Source organism: Temnothorax curvispinosus, unplaced genomic scaffold, assembly GCF_003070985.1.
Source record: "Temnothorax curvispinosus isolate PA1 unplaced genomic scaffold, ASM307098v1 QBEX01003739.1, whole genome shotgun sequence".
NCBI classification, from domain to species: domain Eukaryota; kingdom Metazoa; phylum Arthropoda; class Insecta; order Hymenoptera; family Formicidae; genus Temnothorax; species Temnothorax curvispinosus.
The window spans coordinates 1-19,135 of record NW_020213519.1 but is presented as its reverse complement, the minus strand read 5'-3'; the positions used below and the strand labels follow the sequence as shown (position 1 = coordinate 19,135).

Here is a 19,135-nt window from a genome sequence, read left to right as displayed (position 1 = left end):
TTTTTTAAATAAAATATACTTAAATGCCTATCAATGCCGTGGGAGTTTGTCTCTGATCCTTTTAAATGTTTTATATGATTAAAATTTATGTATTTGAGATTAATATGATTCTCTGAATGTGTGATATATCCGGTTTATAATCATTATTTTAGAGCGTAATATTTTTTTAATAAAAAAAATATAAGTATATGAATTAATTGTATAATTATAAGTATAGGTAAATTTTTTTTATAAGTACAAAGCATGTGAAAAGATTACTTTGTGACTAATCTCTCTGATTAACTTATCAAGTGACCTATTAGAGCATTTTGATAAAATTATCAATTTTTTGTTGTTATCGATGTATGTTGTTATAAGTAAAAAGATTAGATTGGTGATAATGAATTATATATAGTTAGATGTTTTTGTGCTTTAAGCAATCCTGCTGGTTAAATTATCAGAATTTTTGTTCAACTCATAATAATTCTATTTGGTAATTCGGCAAAATTTTTGATTGTCTGACTTGTGTTTTCAATTTTGCTAATTTGACTTGTTGCGTTTCAGTGCACTCCAACTGTGTATCCCGCCGAGCCATTCGATGCAAACGCGGACGCCACTATCTTGCGTAAAGCGATGAAGGGATTCGGCACGGACGAGAAGGCGATTATCGACGTGCTTACAAAGAGAGGCATTGTACAGAGACTGGAGATCGCGGAGGCGTTCAAGACCATGTACGGAAAAGATCTGATCAGCGATTTGAAGAGCGAGCTGACTGGAAAACTGGAGGATGTCATTGTTGCCCTTATGACCCCGTTGCCCCATTACTATGCCAAAGAGCTGCACGACGCGATTAGCGGTATGGGTACTGATGAGGAAGCAATTGTCGAGATTCTGTGCACTCTCAGCAACTATGGCATCCGTACGATCGCCACGTTTTACGAAAATTGTAAGATTTTTATTATCTCGATTGTATTATGTGCTTATATAGTTAGATTTTCTTCTATTAAGAAATACATTATTTTGAATAGTGTACGGCAAAAGCCTTGAGAGCGATTTGGAGGGCGATACATCGGGCCATTTCAAGAGATTGCTAGTATCCCTCGTGCAGGCAAACAGAGATGAAAATCAAGCGATCGATCAGGCTCAAGCGGTCGCTGATGCTCAAGCGTTATACGAAGCTGGTATGTCGTGAAATTTTTTCATCGAGTTCTCCTTTAGAAAATTTCTCTTTATCTGTTGATTGAAAAATTGAAATGTTTGGTCGCTTTAAATGTATTTCGTGATGCGCAATGTTCCATTTTTTAATTTTGACACAGGTGAAAAACAATGGGGAACAGACGAATCTCAATTCAATGCAATCTTGGTATCTCGCAGCTATCAGCAACTGCGACAAACGTTTATCGAGTATGAGAAACTATCGGGACATGACGTAGAGGTTGCCATAAAGAAGGAATTTTCTGGCAACATCGAGAAAGGCTTACTTGGAATAGGTAAATAATTATTTACATATTTATTCAAACTGTCACGAGTATGCCATATTAACATTCTTATTTACAAATTACTTACAGCTACTAATTTCATAACGTGACTAGCCCTTATGTTTCATGTTTCTTGTAAGTAAACACGCGTGCCCAGAATCAATTGTACTTGTTTGATATGTATTTCCCTTTTAATTGTGCTTAGACGAGAATAATTGTGCGTTCCAGCGTGAAACATGAGCGGTTGAAATAGCAGTTCAATGCGAGGAAATTATAAGTTTTTGAACGCAACGGAATATCAATAATCCCAATATAACACGATATCATGAGTCGAACTTTTCGTAAATACCTGACAACCTAGACATTTACGTTTTCTGTGAACTTTTGTAAAATGAAAAATATTTTCGCAGGGCAGAGGCAAGTTATTGCAGCAAGATTTTACTTAGCTTTTGTTTACCCGTTTGTAAAAATATTAATATGATTGTTGTTGTGATTGTCAGATAATTAGAGTTAAACACTTTTGGACACGAATATGTACCCGACAACACTTAGTAGCGTGAAGTGTAGGCACACCCCCCAAACTTTTTTCATCCTCTGTTCTTTATTGATGTGTAATAATCTAATTTCCTGACTCTTTTTAATCTTAAAATACTAGTACAACTTTTGATTTTAATGAAAAAGATAAGAATATCTCTATTATTGTGTGATAATTATTAAAGAGACGTAATTTGATTCATAAATTGCATGAAAATGGTGTGTTCAATACCTGTGTGGTATTGAATTTTGTATATATTATGTTATTATATATATATCTCCTGACAATGTTGCATGGCAACTATTACATATAACATACAAAAACATTTGTTACTACATCTGTATATTTCACACACAAATGTAGTATAATCTACATACCTATACAAAATCCGGATTGAAAATGCCGTATGAGCGTAGTATAACTCTACAGCATGGAAAGAGAATGCTCCCCTTATCAGTTTATCATATTTCTCCATATATTTTTCATTGCATTAACGTATAATCGATACATGTAACGTTACAAATCATCTTAATTTTTGGTCGACAGTGAAATGCGTCAAGTCAAAAGTTGGATTTTTCGCTGAGCGTCTGTACGCCAGTATGCACGGCATAGGTACGAAGGATCGGACACTAATCCGTATCATTGTGTCTCGAAGTGAAATCGATTTGGGAGATATTAAAAAGGCATTCGAAGAACGCTACGGAAAGTCATTGGAGAGCTGGATAGCTGTACGTATTCCAAATTATGTGCTTCCAAAAAATTCGTTCTGTCATCTAAATTATATTTTTCAATCGGTTGCAATAAATTATTAACAAGTACATATATATATATGTTACAGGGAGACACTTCGGGAGATTACAAGAAGGCACTTCTTTCCTTGGTCTCCACATAATTTTGATGAAGCTGTTAAGGGTCCAGGTGCACACTTGCCTATTAATGCATTATCTACGAAAAACAACTTTATATATTTCTACATGGATTCCAGCTTAATATTGTTTAGTGTACTAATGAGGAATTAGAAAAGGTACATAGCTGCATTTTTGAATACTTATCATTTTTGTAATACTTTTTTGAAATTTTTACTTTGTAAGTAGGCCAGTAAAACTTTATGACGTTCTGCGTTCCAATCTCGTTCACATATACATAAATTATATTTAATTAAATTATATTTTATATATTCTTATTTTTATCAAAAGATTTACATAAAGAATCTCAAAGTGTAAAAGAGTGAGAAATAATTGAGAAATCAATGAAAATAAAGTAAAAAAAAACATTCTATACGATTTATTTATTTCCTCACCTTTTGTTCACATATATGTATAAATAAAAATTAATATATTTGTATGTGTGTATGTTTGCGTGTACATCTAAGCATACTTACAGATATAACAGTTTATAAAATAAATTAAAATATTACAATTTAAAACATTTTCATAAAGCATATACGTTTATCAAACTAGAAGAAAAAGTTCATTTGTGTATTATTAATTCTGCATATATAACAAACTACAAATATATACAATCAAATATCCATATGAACCAGATTAATGTCAATAAAAGTAAACTCCGAATTTTACTGTTTTTTTTTACTGTTCGCATTTGTTGTTACACTACGTACAAAGTAAAAAGACAAGTGAAAGATAGTCGATAGAACATTTTTATTCTGCTCATGCAATTAGAATAAATAATGTGGTCTCGGAGAAAACTTCACGGATATGAATATTGTTTGGTTCATGTCCATAATATCGGCAATTAACAGTATTTTCCATAGTCTTTACATATCAATGAAGTTATAACTATACTTTGTACGTTAATTGCACATATAAAGAAAATATTTTTTCAGCGCATGAATTACTGCGTCTGGTTCTAATTGCCAATTAATTATTAAAGTTATTGAAAATATTTTTTGTTTTATTTTTAATCACTTTTCCTCTCACGCTACTTTCCCACTATTTTATATTTGATCACGCACATATAAAATGAACATGTCATTATTTTAAATTAATTGTGCACACACATTTTCAATTTAAATATGCATAAATGTGATGCAAATAATGAGAGCAGCCAAAAAGAAGAAATGGAAAGATTGAAGAATACGGAGATTCCATTGTAAAATAAACAAACTTTGGAAAACAAATCTCTTTAAAACAGACATTTCTAGATAATTATGCTGCCTTTTCTCTTTTTTAACTTTTTATTCGTTTCTTTCAGCCGACCGCTTCTTCGGACAGATGTAGGAACTAAAAACGAGAGGATATTGTTTCAGTATTTTAAACATATTGCATATTTTACACATGTATACAAAATTAATAATAAAAATTAAGTAGAACCTTTATTATCCGAAAAATAGAATACATTAATAGAGGAGATAGAAACGTGTTTGGGTAATCAAATTATTGGACAAATTTTTTTAAAATTTTCCATATACTCGCAATTTCATATGTATAGTCGCCGCCAATGATTTCTTTTCTGAGGTATTCTTATGTTCCCCCCTTATCCCAGGAAAGGAATCATTGGCGGCGACTGTACATTTATTTTAAGAGATTATACAAAAATACGGATAAAATACGTGATATTAAATATGTAGGTAGTAAAAGAATCTTAGTAAACAAATGATTAACCAGTAGTTGACGGCAAATTCCAATAGAAATTACAGCAAATTGACACTTATTGAACACAGGTTAATCTAAAATGTTAATCTAATCAGGTTAATCTGATGTAAACTTGTAGTTCCATTTTTCTCGCGATCATCTTTTTTGACAAAATTTTATCATATTTCTATCAGCATTCTATCGACAGCGACAAATTCTCCGTGAATTTGTAACTTTCTATCGACAAAATTTGCCAGACCTATACAAAAGTTTTTTCAACAGACTTATCTACTATTGGGGATAATATATATAATATACATAATAGTTTTGCTTTTATACTTTCTCTTTTCAAATTCTTTTAAATTGTTGTCAATTTTCATACAAATTTGACCTCATTAATTTTATTTCTTTTCATATTTCAGACAATTTGTCTGAAAAAAAAAACATCTTTTAGTGTTACAAAATTTTGACATTGGCACATCTTTATAAAATAAGAATATTGCATGAAATATTCTTCATGTAAGAAAGGAAGAAGATAATATTGTATTATTATTAAATTCTCTATAAATAAAAAATAATAAAGTATATATAAATACGTTATTAAAATTATCAGTTCAACGTAATTTGAAATAGTAGAATACTCAGATATAATATTACTCGGATAATACATTGGTTCTACCACATTTCAATTTATCAATCGATATTTCTTCATCAATATAAGTTTGAACTTAATGTATTAGAAAATTTAGTAACCTTGATTATCAGTGACAATTTTCTTTGGGCGTCCTCTAGGTCGACCGGACATTTTTTGACCCGGGACAAACGGATTAAACATCGCAGGCATTCTCTTAAAACACCTGAGCGCTGGTGTTGTCATCATATTGTCTATGGGTGGCCATGGTGTTTTGGGTATCGTATGAAACGTCGTGGACTCACAAACCGTATGTAAGTCAATGACATCTTTCCTGAAAAGTATTTCCAAATATGTATTTGTTCGTTAATAAAATCTATGTTCTAATATATATGTATATATGTATACATATATAACAGGTCGAGTTACATTCGTTATATTTACCCAATTTCTTCGGTTTGCTTATAAACATAAGCAAATGGTCCATTTTGTGGAACATGTCGCAGAATATACTGGCCAGGAGCCAAGGATGCTAATCCTTCGATTATATTATACAAAACGCTTAGAGAATCTTCTACCTTGACATTATAAAGTCGTTTCATTTCATTGCTCAGCGACATTGTTGTAAGCCTTTCTATTTGTATTACTTCTGCAGTGTTAGTTTCTATCCTAACTGTAATGATACAAAATTTTATATGTAGAATATAATATAATCATGTGAACCGTTCTGTATAGGACCATTTGTATAAGAGCGATCGATTATTCAAATCTTAGATTCAATCCTGATCCTCATCCCTTATGTATGCCTTGTATTATTTATAAGAGGCTGATTAAAGAATTAAAATTTTTGAATAAAAGAGTATGAGGTTATTGAGATTGTAATCTGTTTCGAGACCAATAAACTAATACACATACATATAATAATTATAAAATAATACCTCTAGCTAACGATGTGTCTGGTCTAAATTTCAGTGAAGCCCATTGGTGCAAGCCTTCCTCCAATGTTACAGCTTCAGCTCCAAGTCCTGTCTGATGCTCCATCCTCGGTGCTAATATTAAAAACTCTGATTTTCCGTTTGGCAACATCTGACGAAGACAAATTTCATATTTTATAATTCGATACCGATTATTAATAGGAACAGTATGGGAATACTCTTACCTCAATCCCATCCGTCTTTGTACGAACCAACATTTGATATTCCTTCACGCCGTGCTTTATTCTTTCATGCTGTGGAGATTCCGCTGGCCCTATTGTGAAAAGCTTATACGACACATTTTGTTTCATATCCATTTTAAAATCAGTTTCGCCATTTGCTGGATTATCTGAATGTCCCGGTTCGTCTGGATCTGATAAAGCCAAATCTTCTTCAAAGTTATTAAGATAATTATAAAATGTACTATCGTTACTATCCGTGTCCGAATTCGCAGCTTTCTCAGATTTGTCTTCTTTTTTCATATGTTTTGTTCTAAAATATTCATCACGATGCATAATATACACTGATTTTTATGCAATATTATACTTTATGATATATATGCTTATACTCACTCTTCTGATGATTTTCTTTCAACGTCAACGAAGTACTGTCTAAGTACATATTTATATACCCAGGTATTCTTTTGCGGTATAGTGGCGGCGCTTGGTGGTAATCTCTTATTGACGTAAACAATATTCTTTCCATGATGCGATTTCACGACCACTGGTATGAGCCACGAGTTTGAATAATCCGGATCTATGTTGTTCAACAGACACTTGAGGCCACTAGACGAAATAACAAAGTCTGCATCAGCTTCTCTCGCAAGACTCTCGCAATATGAATCCTCGCTCACGGGTAATCTGAAATGTTGCGTCACATTGTCAGGCGCGATGCACACAGGGAATCTTCTGAACAACTCGTCATGATTCGTAAATAACGAAACTTTTACCAGATCGAGTTTCGGCAATGTCACCTTCGAAAAGGTTCCCTAAAAATGATAAAATAATTAAATGCACATTCAAATTGAGTACGTCGGATAAATATCGATATCATGTTGCGATAACTTGCCTCTCGTAAACAAGAGATGAATGTTACTTTAATGGCTTTGATTCTAAAATTATTCTTCTGTACAGAAAGTGGTATATTCATAGATTCAGCATAAAATCTCGGTAACTTTTTAAATTCCTGCATTTTTGCCTTCCATTTTAATGCGACAAATTTATTACATTTGATCAACCAGGGAAAAGAATCATCCCACTTGCTCTTTGCAAACACTAAAAATTCTTTCTGTTCTTCGGATATTGTCTCCTGCAAGGCCTGAAAAAAGTTCATTCCAATTTCAATACACAAAACACAGAAGTTTTTTAAAATTGTTGCTCATACATAAAAATAAAGTTAAACTGTTTTTCGTTTTTTCTTTTCTGTCTTAACCAGTCCAAATTAAGAATGTTAAAATGCTCAATGAGAGATATTTATTCACCATGTATTCTTGCAATTCCTTCCTCTCTTCGTCGTTCATTCCCTTTCTTTCATTGCTAGATAATCTCAATAAAACTCGAAGGCACATAGTTTGCTGTTCCTTATTCAAACGAGACCTTTTAGGAAAGTAAAATGGCAATTTTCTTATTCCAGGTACATAAAACTTGTGTTTTTGCACACGAGTGTTACTCCCGTGCTCGACTTCTTGCTCATCCTTGTCCTCCGTGTCGCTGGAAAGTACCTCGCCATCCTCACGGAGATACTTTTTAATCAACTCTACATCGACATCGGCATAGTCGCTTTTGATATCGTCAAACGGATCTGTGAAGCAGTCGTTCATGATTCTATACATCGCACTTTCGCGCTCCATTCTCTCGTCCCTGATGAATACATTGTCTATCATGTCCTCCAACGCGGGATACCTGCAACAATGCGACAATAATAAACAGTAATATACAAAAACACATGTTCATATTCAATCAATACAAATAAAATAAGTACAAAATATAAATATAAACAAATTTAAAAAAATGATCAAAGCACGTGTTTGACGCACGTGTCACATCGCAATCATTCCATAATTATGGACAAAAAAAAATGTACTCCAATCGTACAAATCGTAATCATAAGCAGAATAAATAGAAATTGCAAAATCCATTTATACAAGATTCTGTGCGCTTTGACGCTTGAAATCGTTGCACGTACCAGTCGAGGTTCCGGAATCTCTCCATGTTCAAACGATAGATACTGTTTATATGGTAATAGGATTGTTTATATTTTAAAACATGTTTTTCGTTCGTCACGTTCGACGAACAATAACAAGCTGCGTTGGCCGACAAAACATTTCACGCTGAATTTACAATAATTTTCTTTTTTATATTATTCTTCACGCTTCTAGATGCTTTCCTTGTCCGCTTCCACTGTTTTTTCGCGTGCACAATGACCAATGCACAATGCACATTGCACGAGTTTTTGTTGTCCTTGAGTGCAGAAAGTGTAGCGATTCGCTTTCAAAAGGGTGACGCAGTGCGAGCACCAAGAAGTGTAAAGAGGTGCAGGTAAAGCTGCACCTGCAAGTTAAAACTTATCTCTGTCAGCTGGATAAATAATAATATATTTTTCCCTGAAAAATCTCTTTTTATTTCGTTAGATAGCCGAGTCGTATGAACGGTTTCCATTGAAAATTGGATGATTTAATTAAAATCATCCGTAGTGTCTTGTCTCGCGAGGTCAGCGGAGTTACGTCAAGCGCGGCTGGAACGATCATTTTGGCGAAATGAATTTCGGAAGGGTTGCTAACATTAACGTTTTTCGCAAAATTCGACAGCTCGGTAAGTCTCGCGCAAGTGTCGTGACAGTTTCAAGCGTGCGCTTGCTTCGTTTCGCGAGCTAGACTGAATTTTTCGTACCTAACCTAAAAAAATGCGTTTACATAATCTTTTGATAAACCGAGAGGATATCGTGCAGTAAACTTTAACTGAGTTTCTAGTGTCTAAAATTTCGCACGTTACTTGACATTTTATTTATTATTTATTTTATTGTTGTATTACCTATTTTATTTTTTATTTTATATTAACACATCTTTATTATATTGTTATTGTATCTTTTTACTGATTTCATGATTTATATTTGAAAGGATCAATAGTCAAAATGTCATGACAACTGTACTAACAGTTTGCCAGTTGGTCGAATAACAAATCATTGTTACTTATTTACTGTCAAAGCCAAGTTTTATGTCATTGTTTTAAGATTATATGGTGATCGGCGATTCTGTTGCAGAGACATTGGTCAAGCCTGGCGGTTTACTTGTGCGAAGCTGCAATCCAACGCAATTTCCCAAGTCGACGTCGAGTCTCACGAATCTGAGCCGCTCTGTGATTCCTGACGCGAGCAATTATCCAAAATGTCGTATTCTGTCCAAGGTTGTCGGTTCTAGAACTTCTACTCCAATTTTGTTTCTATCATCTATTTCTATTTTTTAAGAAAAATAGGAATAGGTAGGTATGTTGACAAAATGTACTTTACTGTTGTATCTCTTTCAGCTGCCTGCACAATCCACGGTCAGCATGACCCAAACTCGTGCGGCAAGCGCTCAAGGCGATCACGTACGATTGTGGGTGATAGAGAGAATAGTGTCCGCATCCTTCCTGGCGCTAATACCCGCCGCCCTGATCTTCGAAAATAAATTTATCGATATATTATTGGCAGCTGCCATTGTCATGCACACACATTGGTAATTGATATTATCTGACAGTTTAACATTTCTTTTTTCTAATTTAATTTCGTATAATATTCTATTACGGAGCATATTAATCTGAAAGAATAAATTTTATTACGCAGGGGATTGGAAGCTATCGTTCTCGACTATGCACGGCCCATCGTGGTTGGTACATTAGTTCCAAAAGTAGCGTTCTTGATGCTAAATCTATTGTCCGCCGCTACTCTAGCCGGCCTGCTTGTGCTGATCTATAACGGCCCCGGCCTTACAAAGGTCATTAAAAATGGCTGGGCAATAGGTAAAGATAGACAGAAAGCCAGTTAAATATGATTATTACAGCAGGAACAATTTGTTTGTGTTACATATATGAAGAACTTTTTAAGACGGTAGCTTATAAATTATTCGAGAATAAATTATTTACTTATTCAACAACTTTTCCTCTTTATACTACCTAAATTTTCGTATGTGACTTACAAATTGAATAACAGTGAGTTATGAATGTCTAGTGGAGGATATTGTAAAGGATTGTAATTTATTAGTATGTATATATGCGATTTAAAAACAGAAAGATATAATTAATGCCATTAATATTTATGCTACAAATCAATGATAACAAACAATATTTTTTTTTTCGTTATTGTCATTATATATGCATAATAAATGTACAACAGGCCGCGACAGGTCAACAGTGAGTTAAGTGAGATTTAATTGCCGGTAGAGGTAGCAGCCTTGTCTATGAAGGTCGCCAGTTTCACATCCCTCTGCGACAGTCCGTTCACGTCGTGGGACGACAGAGTAACATTTACTTTATTGTAAACATTGAACCATTCGGGATGGTGGTCCATCTTCTCAGCTTGTAAAGCTACCCTCGTCATAAATCCGAAGGCCTAGAAATCGAATTGCGTCGCCAGGTAGCTGGACAAACCCACAACAGTTGTGAACAGCTAAATTTGACATACCTCATTGAAGTTTTTGAACACAAACTCCTTGTAGATCGCATCCCTGTTCGCTTGGACAGTCCATCCCGTCGACAGCAACGGGCTCAAGTTCTGCTCTCTTTCCTCCGGAGTTAGTTTACTCTGATAAGGATCAACAGAGAAAGACACTTCCATAAATTATCATAATTTATATTCTTTTATATAATTACGATCAAACATAATTCGCCTAATATCTCTTTGTTCGTTATTTGCGACATATGTGGCACAGTGCTTTTATATAATCCTCATTAATAATCTTCATTTAAATATCGTTCAGGATGTATGCATAGAAATGTGACAAGATTTGTGTAACAAGTGGCTGACCATCGCCATATCACTTTCACCGCGGAAGGACTCGCCCAAGGATTTTGTACGTCCCAATTAAGTACCCGATCGAAATTCTTTTGTCCAAACACTGAACAATCTGCGACGAGTTCGCGGCAAATCTGACGAAGGGCTTACCATCTTGGCTCTCCTCGAGACAGCGGCGGATAAATCTCTGCGGTCCAGAATGCGCGATATGCACTTTCGAACGTGATCCCCTCCACTCGCGCGCCTGGTCAATACGGCTATCATTTTATATCGATGGCTCTATGTATTCTTAAGAAACTGAATTCCTCGCCGTATCGCAATTTCGCAATCATGCAGCGGACGTGATAAATGGCTCGTTTTTTTTCGCAGCGTGTTAAGAAAGACGAACCAATTTCTAAACGATTCCCTAACCTCTTGTTTCGTTGTGGATCCCGCCGTATCGGTTTCCATATCAAGGACAAGTTAAAATGTTGATAAATATACTGATAGGAATAAATTCTTTGTACAAATAATTCCGAAAAACAAAGAAATAATTTCTCGAATATTATTTTCGAATAGGACATTTTTAAATGTAAATTTTTTTTCATTTATTCTTATTCCATTTCATTTAGCAGAATGCGCGTATATATAGTGCGCGCGCGCACACGCACGTCGCACACCTACGAAAAAACTATCTTTTATTCTTTATCTACAATACACATAATAAAATGTTTCTTGAATTTTTTTCGTAGTACACAAGTCACAATTTGTAAAAAATGTTTCTTAAATGTACAAAAATCGAAGAGAATCTGTATCGGTATAAGAATATAGAGATGTATATTTTAGATATTTACATTTTATGAGACTATCAATAGATTTCATGACTGTACAAAACACACAAACGAAACTTTATTTCTTTTTTAATTTTAGTCAGAGGCTTAGGAAGTGTAAAAAAAATAGATTTATCCTGTCAAACATAAATAAAAAAAATCTATAGTTTAATAAAGTCATTGATTCGATTTCGCCGATTTCTTTCCTTTCTTAACTAGAGTCACCGGCGGTGGCAATGGAACTTTAAGCACGATGATCTTCTTATCTTCCTTAGTGGGCACTGCACCGATAATTTTCGCGAGGTCCGTCAACTTCTTTAGACTCGTTCGCGTTTCCAGCATAATTCGGAATAGCTCCAAGTCGAGGACGAAGTTCGATATCGTCAGTGCGAGAATCAAGCTGTGCACGAGGCCTTTGTCCTTCATGGTGTTCGGCCTCAACCTGTAAAAAAAAAAAAAAATTTCCTTAAAGTTTCGTCCGCGATTTATGCAACCGATGCTCACTCACCGTCCGTTCGCGCTGGACACGCTGTACGTGTCGATAATGTGCTGATTCACCTCTTCAGAAATCGGGCATATGACAACATCGCGTCTCTTCGCGTTCTTCAATGGCATGGCGAACCACGCGTTGACCATTTCAATGTAGAGCAAAAGGGCTATCTTGTTCACATTGTCTGGATCCGATTGTACAACTTTTAAAGTGCGTTTGAAGAATTTTCCCTTTCTACACGACCAAAAAGATACGTATATAATAATATTGTATAAATGAAAAATACAGATGATAACACTGGTAAAGAATATTAAAATTAGGAAGTACCCTTCCACATCCCCATTGAGAACCTCCATTGCGTGCTCATACAACGTTTCCAATTTACTCTTGGGAATAATATCATATACATTGTACACATCTTTGACATTACTCGCATTCCTGTTGCACGGAGGTAGTATCCCACTTGACATACAGTCCTCGGCTTGTAATTCAGTTGATAAATCTAGCCGGTCAATTTCAACATCTGCCGGAAAACATATAACTTGGTGAGGTTTTTGTGTGTGATAAAAATGATCTGACATTACGACATATTTAAACGGATATTACTTGAAAATTCAATTGTATGATAACATGAAGAAAAGGACTTTCTTACTTGACACTGTTTTCTCAAGTTGTTCCTTAATGGAATCGACATTCACTTTCAGCTTCTCAAATTGCTCAGTTCTACGTTTAACTCTCTTAGATCCAAATTGCTTGTTCAGTATAAAAATCTTTTCTTCCACGTTATCCTTGCTGTCGTCCACGCCGGGTTTCTCGAGTACTGGAGTTACTTGCCACCGCTCGGCCTCCAACAATCGTACTTTGCCTGTCCTTTTATTGTGGAGCACCAACATCGTTCGCGTTGACTCCTTCTCACAATCCGGCCTGTAACCTTTGTAAACAATGTGTCCATTTGACAAGGCCAACACAGTTTTGTCGTCCTTCTGATCGTGGAACAAGCCGCACGACATCTCCTTGACTTCTTCATCCTTAAGCTCGCCATTTTGGAAGTTCACTATATGACAAATTTATACATAAGAATTACTTATTATGTGTTTAAGTTAATATAAAAATGATTGTGTACAATAAACAATTTAGATAAAATGTGATAATAATTGGACGTAATTATAAAAGATATATAATATAATATACATATATATAATTTTTTAATACATAAATATAAAACATTATATTTGAATATTGATAATATTAAAATATATGCGGTTAGAAAATAATAAGGTTGTGAGAGGGCTGTTTATCTTACCAATAATTGGCTGAATTTTGTCTGATTGCACAATTACGTCTTCGATAATCGCTTTGAGCCGCTTCATTTTTCATTTATTCATATGTTTCACCGGTATCGTTCTCGTTTTGATGTAATTAACCTATCTCTTAAAAATGTTGCTTTTCGCGTGACACGTACAGGTTAGGATCGCGAGGAGACAAAATTAAGCGCTGTTCACATCGCGTGTTTTGTGCGTAATTTTTCAGTTGGTCGTGAGTTCGTGAAATGGTAAACTTCTTCAGTCAATCATGGCCACGAACACGATAATGAATTTGAGAAATTAAACAAATGCAAAATTATTCAAAACTACGAGATTAAAATAGTTTGAAATTTATAATAAAAATGTAAAATGTCATTTTAGGTAAAGAGGATTGCAAATGGGAAGGAGATGCAATCTGATTGGCTACGCCACGTTGTTGCTATTTTTTTTTCGAATAAACCGCAATCTTTAATAAAATAATTTATTATTTATTTTATGCTTGCAGAAGAATTTAAATATATAAAAAGAGTAATTGCGGAATTGACCAGAAGGCAACTATAACTGAATTTCGATTAATTTAATCATTAGAGCTGATTAATTCAATCGGCAGAATTACTCAATTCAGACCTTATATTAAATATATAGGGTCGGAATTGAAAAATGTGTTGCATAGTTGGATTAGCCACGTTCTGAACTTTAATAGTATCTTTATTTTGCCTCTCTTGAAATTTTATTTGAAAATAAAATTTTATTTTTTTTCTATATTTTTTTTATTGGAATAAAACGCTAGTGAAAAGTAATTTTTTTCCTATGTATCCCATTACAGCAATCGATGACAATTTTCAAGTTTGTAATGTTAACCATTCGGGTTTAGAAATTAATAATACAGAAAAAAAGTACAAATAAAAAAAATTTTTATTATGTACAACACGCTAATCGTAACATACTAATTTTCAGTATGGTCTTAAATGTTGTCCAATATAGTTATATAACATTATCTTCCTAATATCTCCCTCATTATCCCATAGCTATTAATGTCATGAATAATACACGCAACCATATATTTCTATTATCATACAGTTCTAAACATAAAAAGTACATATAAGAAAATATTAAAATCTTTGAAAGATAATTTTTTTTATAAAATTTTAATAGGACTTGGAAAATTAGTAATAACGCTTGCTTTCTCTAAACACAGTTTAAACTACAGTTTTAAAATTTAAATTTATACTTTAAAATTATCTTCTCTATTGTGAATAACAAATTATCATGTGTGCAAAAAAAAATCCAAATAAATGAATATAAAGGTGAGATGTGAAGTTAAATATCACTATCATAAATAGTTTCGAACATAAGTTAAGAAATATGAAAAACTGCTAGTTGATTTGCAGCTTTGAACTTTTTCAGGCCTTCTAGAAAATTCCAATCTATTTTCTTACTCAATAACCAAGTCATGTTCTTCAATTTCTTGGAATGTAGTATTAACCGTTTTTATCCAATCGTTTATTCTTTTCTCCTGCTCTTTTTCTGTTTTTGTAAGTTTCTTTTTCTTTGTACGTGTTTTGACATTTTCCTTCTCCTCTTCATCCTCGCTATGTTCTGAAAAATCAAACTTCACGGCACGTTTTCTCCTATATGAATGCTGGGGTGGCTGTAACATTTTAAATAAACATAATTAATAAGTAATACGATATATATAAACAAACATGCAAAAATATATAACGTTAATAAATACCTTTGAAAAATGTGTGGGTTCTAAATCCATAAACAAGGGAGCGTTATTTCCAATATTTGACAGTCTCTCAGTTTCGGACAAGATATCAAATGTGTCAGAAAAATTGAGAAAATCCACCATTTGTCTATTCTTTTGCTCCCCGAGAGGTTTATCAATTTCAGTATGCGTTTGGTCTACCGCTTGTTTATTATCCCCGTTAACATTCGGTCTCTGTAAATTTTTTATTTCTCCCAGTGATATTCTGGCGGGTGCTGGTCGTGCAGACTTACTTACAGCTGCCGCTCGAACTTTCTCCGGAGCCTGATTCTCCGAAGTTGGTAATTTCCTTTGAATTACACGCTTTTTGCGAAGACCGATCTTTTTCGTTTTTCTTTCCAAGTCTTTTTGGCTTTTATTTTCCTTATTCACGTCCATATTTTCTTTATCCATTTCCGTGCTCCTTTTCTTCTCCTTATTTTCTTTATTCGTTTCAGAATTCCTATATGGCGTACTCTGAATAAAGTGTTTAGTTTGAGAAAACGTTAATGTTGGTGGTCGCCAGGGACTTCCAAGATCGAAATTACTTGCCGTCTTCACAATAGGAGACAAAGTTTTCGTCAATAAGGAATATTTAAATGTGCCGTCGTGTTCCTTCAACGTTTTATTATCAAATATATTCTTCGGCCGAAAGGGCCGTGAGTCATCGGTATTGTTAGGTGGGGTTTTAGTTACTACAATATCATTTGCATTTTCAATAGATATAATTCTTGGTTTGCTCGTGCTTCCTTTCGTTTGTCCCGCAAACGTTCTGTCGGGTAAAGTTGTTTCTCCTACGGCTTGAACATTTGTATATGTTTTTAATGTTTCCGTTTCCATAATATTTTCCGTCGATTTTTCCATCGTCTGAATATCCTCGTCTATTCTCGGTGGTTCGACCTCTTCCCCAGTATCTTTGTTTACTGATTCCTCTAGCATCTGAATATTTGTCTTTATTTCCGATGTTTCAATTTTCTTCGCAACATCTTTCGTCGATTCCACAGCTCTCGAAAATTTTGAAGGATTGCTCTGTGCGATCCCCACAGAAAGATTCGCATCAGATTCGGGAGGTTTGATCACCTCACGGTCAATTATTTTTGATTGCGTAGTAACTTTCTTACGTGTCGTTTTCTTGATTATTTTGCCTTTCCCTTTGTTAATATTTTTTCTTACCTGCTTCTTCTTCTTCTTAGTAGCTTTCTCTCTCGAGTCATTAATGTCGAACTTAAAGTCGTACACGTCATTCTTTTCTTCCGAGGATTTTTCAGAAGGTTCTACAGGTTTTTTGTACACAGGTACTTTTTTACCAACTTGCAAATTCAGCTTCTCCACCACTACCACGCTGTCCTGTTGCTTCGGCGAGATATATCGCTGCAACAATCTCGAGTCCTCGCAGTAGTTTTTTATATTCCGACGAGGACGTAAACGTGAAATCGCTGGTGTCTGACTGTTTCTTAGAGACGCATTTTCCTTCGACACACGCAGGCTCCTGCTTCTCAGACAAACGTTAACCTTCTTCGAGCTTCTGTTGGTAGCAGCAACTTTTCTGGGTTTGAGCTTCTTTTCGGGCACGGCCCTTACCGTTGGTTCACGAGGTCTCAGACGAGAAACACGCGTGGACGCTCCGGTTGTAGCCATTATATGCTCAGATTTCTTCTAAATCTGGAAATATATTTAACATATGTATACAAATTTGTTTTTAGATATCAATAAGAAGATATCGATATAATAGAATCAGAGATACAGCAGTGGCCTCCGACAATTTGATTGACCTTCGATGCGAAAAACATCTGGTGACGTATGTCAACTCACCTGGATCACGACGGGCGGGAAACGGTTATGCGAGCGTGGAAGTTGCACGGTCAACGAGCACTCGATCGCGGAAATCTAATGAACGTGTGACGTGTCAGCTATCAGACTGAACGTATTTAACAGACGGTGACGTGATATCGCGCAAATCTGCATCGCATAATACGCTCTTCGAGGAACTCCGAGCAAAAATCGCAAAACCTTTCGACCTCACCGCAACGCAACTCTTGTGCAAAATGTCGGCGACACGAGTGCCAACCCTCGCGCATTTCCACCATTGGCAGGCGTACCAATACGTTCACAGTTTTTTTCGATTAGAGGTTAGGTTAGGTTAGGATTAGGTTCTGGAGGTTATAATTGGTTATAATTTGTTATTATCGTTCCGGCTGTTTGCCGCTTCGCGTGTTTATAGATATTTTACAAAGTTTCATTAATCGCTTTGCGCAGAACCGACAAATATTGCGAGATGCGAGCAAGCTGGGACAAGTATTATTCGACGTCGAGCTAGCGAATTTTGCGTAATTAAAATTCCATCTTTGTAATTAACCTAAAATAATTGAGAAATGGCCGATGAAAAGTCTGTGGTGCAAGAATTCAAGTTGGATCCGGATTGCGAATTGAGATTCGAGGTGGAGAGCAAGAATGAAAAAGTTACATTGGAGGTAATGGGACACAACTCCTCTCGGAGAAATTTATTTCATTTATTGCTAACTCATTTATTTTATTGCCAGGTAACACGAAATTTTGTTATTGCAGTTAAAGAATGGCCTGGCGGAAGTTTTTGGCACGGAATTGGTGAAAGGGAAAAAGTATGAGTTTACCGCCGGTGCAAAAGTCGCGGTTTACACTTGGCAAGGCTGTACCGTTGAACTAGTCGGGAAGACGGACGTCAGCTATGTAGCTAAGGAGACGCCTATGGGGCTTTACCTGAATTGCCACGCGGCGATGGAACGGATGAGAGAGACCGCGGAGAAGGATGACACTCGAGGTCCGATAACGATGGTCGTGGGTCCTTGCGACGTGGGAAAGTCGACGCTTTGTAGAATATTGTTGAACTATGCCGTTAGAATGGGCAGAAGACCGATTTTCGTCGATCTCGACGTCGGTCAGGGACACATAGCTATTCCTGGCACCGTAGGTGCCTTGCTGGTGGAACGACCTTCCAGTATAGTTGAGGGTTTCAGCCAGCAAGCTCCATTGGTCTTCCATTTCGGACACAAAACGCCACAAACCAACGTAACGTTGTACAACTTGCTTGTGACGCGTTTAGCGGAGGTTTGCTCAGACAGGCTGCAAGCCAACAAGAAGGCCAAGGCGTCCGGAGTCGTCATAAATACGTGTGGTTGGGTCAAGGGAGACGGCTACAAGTTACTCACTCACGCCGCGCAGGCGTTCGAGGTGGATGCAATTCTGGTGTTGGATCAGGAGAGACTCTACAACGAATTGGTGAGAGATATGCCGGACTTCGTGAAGGTGGTCTTTTTGCCGAAGAGCGGCGGCGTTGTCGAGAGGAGTCAGACACAGAGGATCGAGGCGAGAGATCAGGGCGTTAGGGAATACTTCTACGGTTCTCGAAATCCACTGTATCCGCATAGTTTCGAGGTGAAGTGGAGCGAGGCGAGATTGTACAAGATCGGGGCGCCCGTTTTACCAGCGTCTTGTATGCCGTTGGGCATGAAGGCGGAGGACAACCTGACGAAATTGGTGGCCGTTACGCCGGGACCCAGTTTATTGCATCACTTGCTTTCCGTATCCTTTGCCGATTCTCCCGAGGATGACGTCGTGCAGACTAATGTAGC

At 35.8% G+C, this 19,135-nt stretch overlaps 6 protein-coding genes across 6 annotated transcripts; 3 read left to right on the top strand and 3 right to left on the bottom strand.

The window, feature by feature from the left end:
* Positions 1-514: 514 nt before the first annotated feature.
* On the top strand, positions 515-3,248 carry LOC112452841 (annexin B9-like). Its single transcript, XM_025013256.1, has 5 exons — positions 515-925; positions 1,008-1,160; positions 1,296-1,469; positions 2,539-2,720; positions 2,831-3,248. Exons 1-5 carry the CDS (start codon positions 613-615, stop codon positions 2,882-2,884), a joined length of 876 nt encoding a protein of 291 aa, XP_024869024.1. The 5' UTR covers positions 515-612; the 3' UTR covers positions 2,885-3,248.
* A 611-nt stretch (positions 3,249-3,859) lies between these two features.
* On the bottom strand, positions 3,860-8,694 carry LOC112452837. The gene is made up of 9 exons (XM_025013251.1): positions 8,373-8,694; positions 7,669-8,089; positions 7,257-7,505; positions 6,761-7,176; positions 6,374-6,680; positions 6,153-6,300; positions 5,659-5,887; positions 5,337-5,548; positions 3,860-4,232 (listed from the first exon to the last, which is right to left on the bottom strand). Exons 1-9 carry the CDS (start codon positions 8,396-8,398, stop codon positions 4,150-4,152), a joined length of 2,091 nt encoding a protein of 696 aa, XP_024869019.1. The 5' UTR covers positions 8,399-8,694; the 3' UTR covers positions 3,860-4,149.
* Positions 8,695-8,703: 9 nt separating this feature from the next.
* On the top strand, positions 8,704-10,317 carry LOC112452839 (succinate dehydrogenase [ubiquinone] cytochrome b small subunit, mitochondrial-like). The gene is made up of 4 exons (XM_025013254.1): positions 8,704-8,998; positions 9,447-9,589; positions 9,710-9,900; positions 10,008-10,317. The coding sequence occupies exons 1-4, from the start codon at positions 8,944-8,946 to the stop codon at positions 10,207-10,209; spliced, it is 591 nt and encodes a 196-aa protein (XP_024869022.1). The 5' UTR covers positions 8,704-8,943; the 3' UTR covers positions 10,210-10,317.
* A 29-nt stretch (positions 10,318-10,346) lies between these two features.
* LOC112452840 lies at positions 10,347-14,086 on the bottom strand. Its single transcript, XM_025013255.1, has 7 exons — positions 13,777-14,086; positions 13,126-13,527; positions 12,801-12,996; positions 12,492-12,707; positions 12,209-12,425; positions 10,845-10,964; positions 10,347-10,772 (listed from the first exon to the last, which is right to left on the bottom strand). The coding sequence occupies exons 1-7, from the start codon at positions 13,841-13,843 to the stop codon at positions 10,590-10,592; spliced, it is 1,401 nt and encodes a 466-aa protein (XP_024869023.1). The 5' UTR covers positions 13,844-14,086; the 3' UTR covers positions 10,347-10,589.
* Positions 14,087-14,674: 588 nt separating this feature from the next.
* On the bottom strand, positions 14,675-17,590 carry LOC112452838. The gene is made up of 3 exons (XM_025013253.1): positions 17,340-17,590; positions 15,513-17,189; positions 14,675-15,428 (listed from the first exon to the last, which is right to left on the bottom strand). The coding sequence occupies exons 2-3, from the start codon at positions 17,163-17,165 to the stop codon at positions 15,213-15,215; spliced, it is 1,869 nt and encodes a 622-aa protein (XP_024869021.1). The 5' UTR covers positions 17,166-17,189; positions 17,340-17,590; the 3' UTR covers positions 14,675-15,212.
* Positions 17,591-17,674: 84 nt separating this feature from the next.
* LOC112452836 (protein CLP1 homolog) lies at positions 17,675-19,130 on the top strand (the record flags this gene model as incomplete). Its single annotated transcript, XM_025013250.1, has 2 exons — positions 17,675-17,998; positions 18,093-19,130. Coding segments are annotated over exons 1-2 (1,137 nt in total), but the record flags the coding sequence as incomplete, so codon positions are not given.
* Between the last annotated feature and the right edge of the window lie 5 nt (positions 19,131-19,135).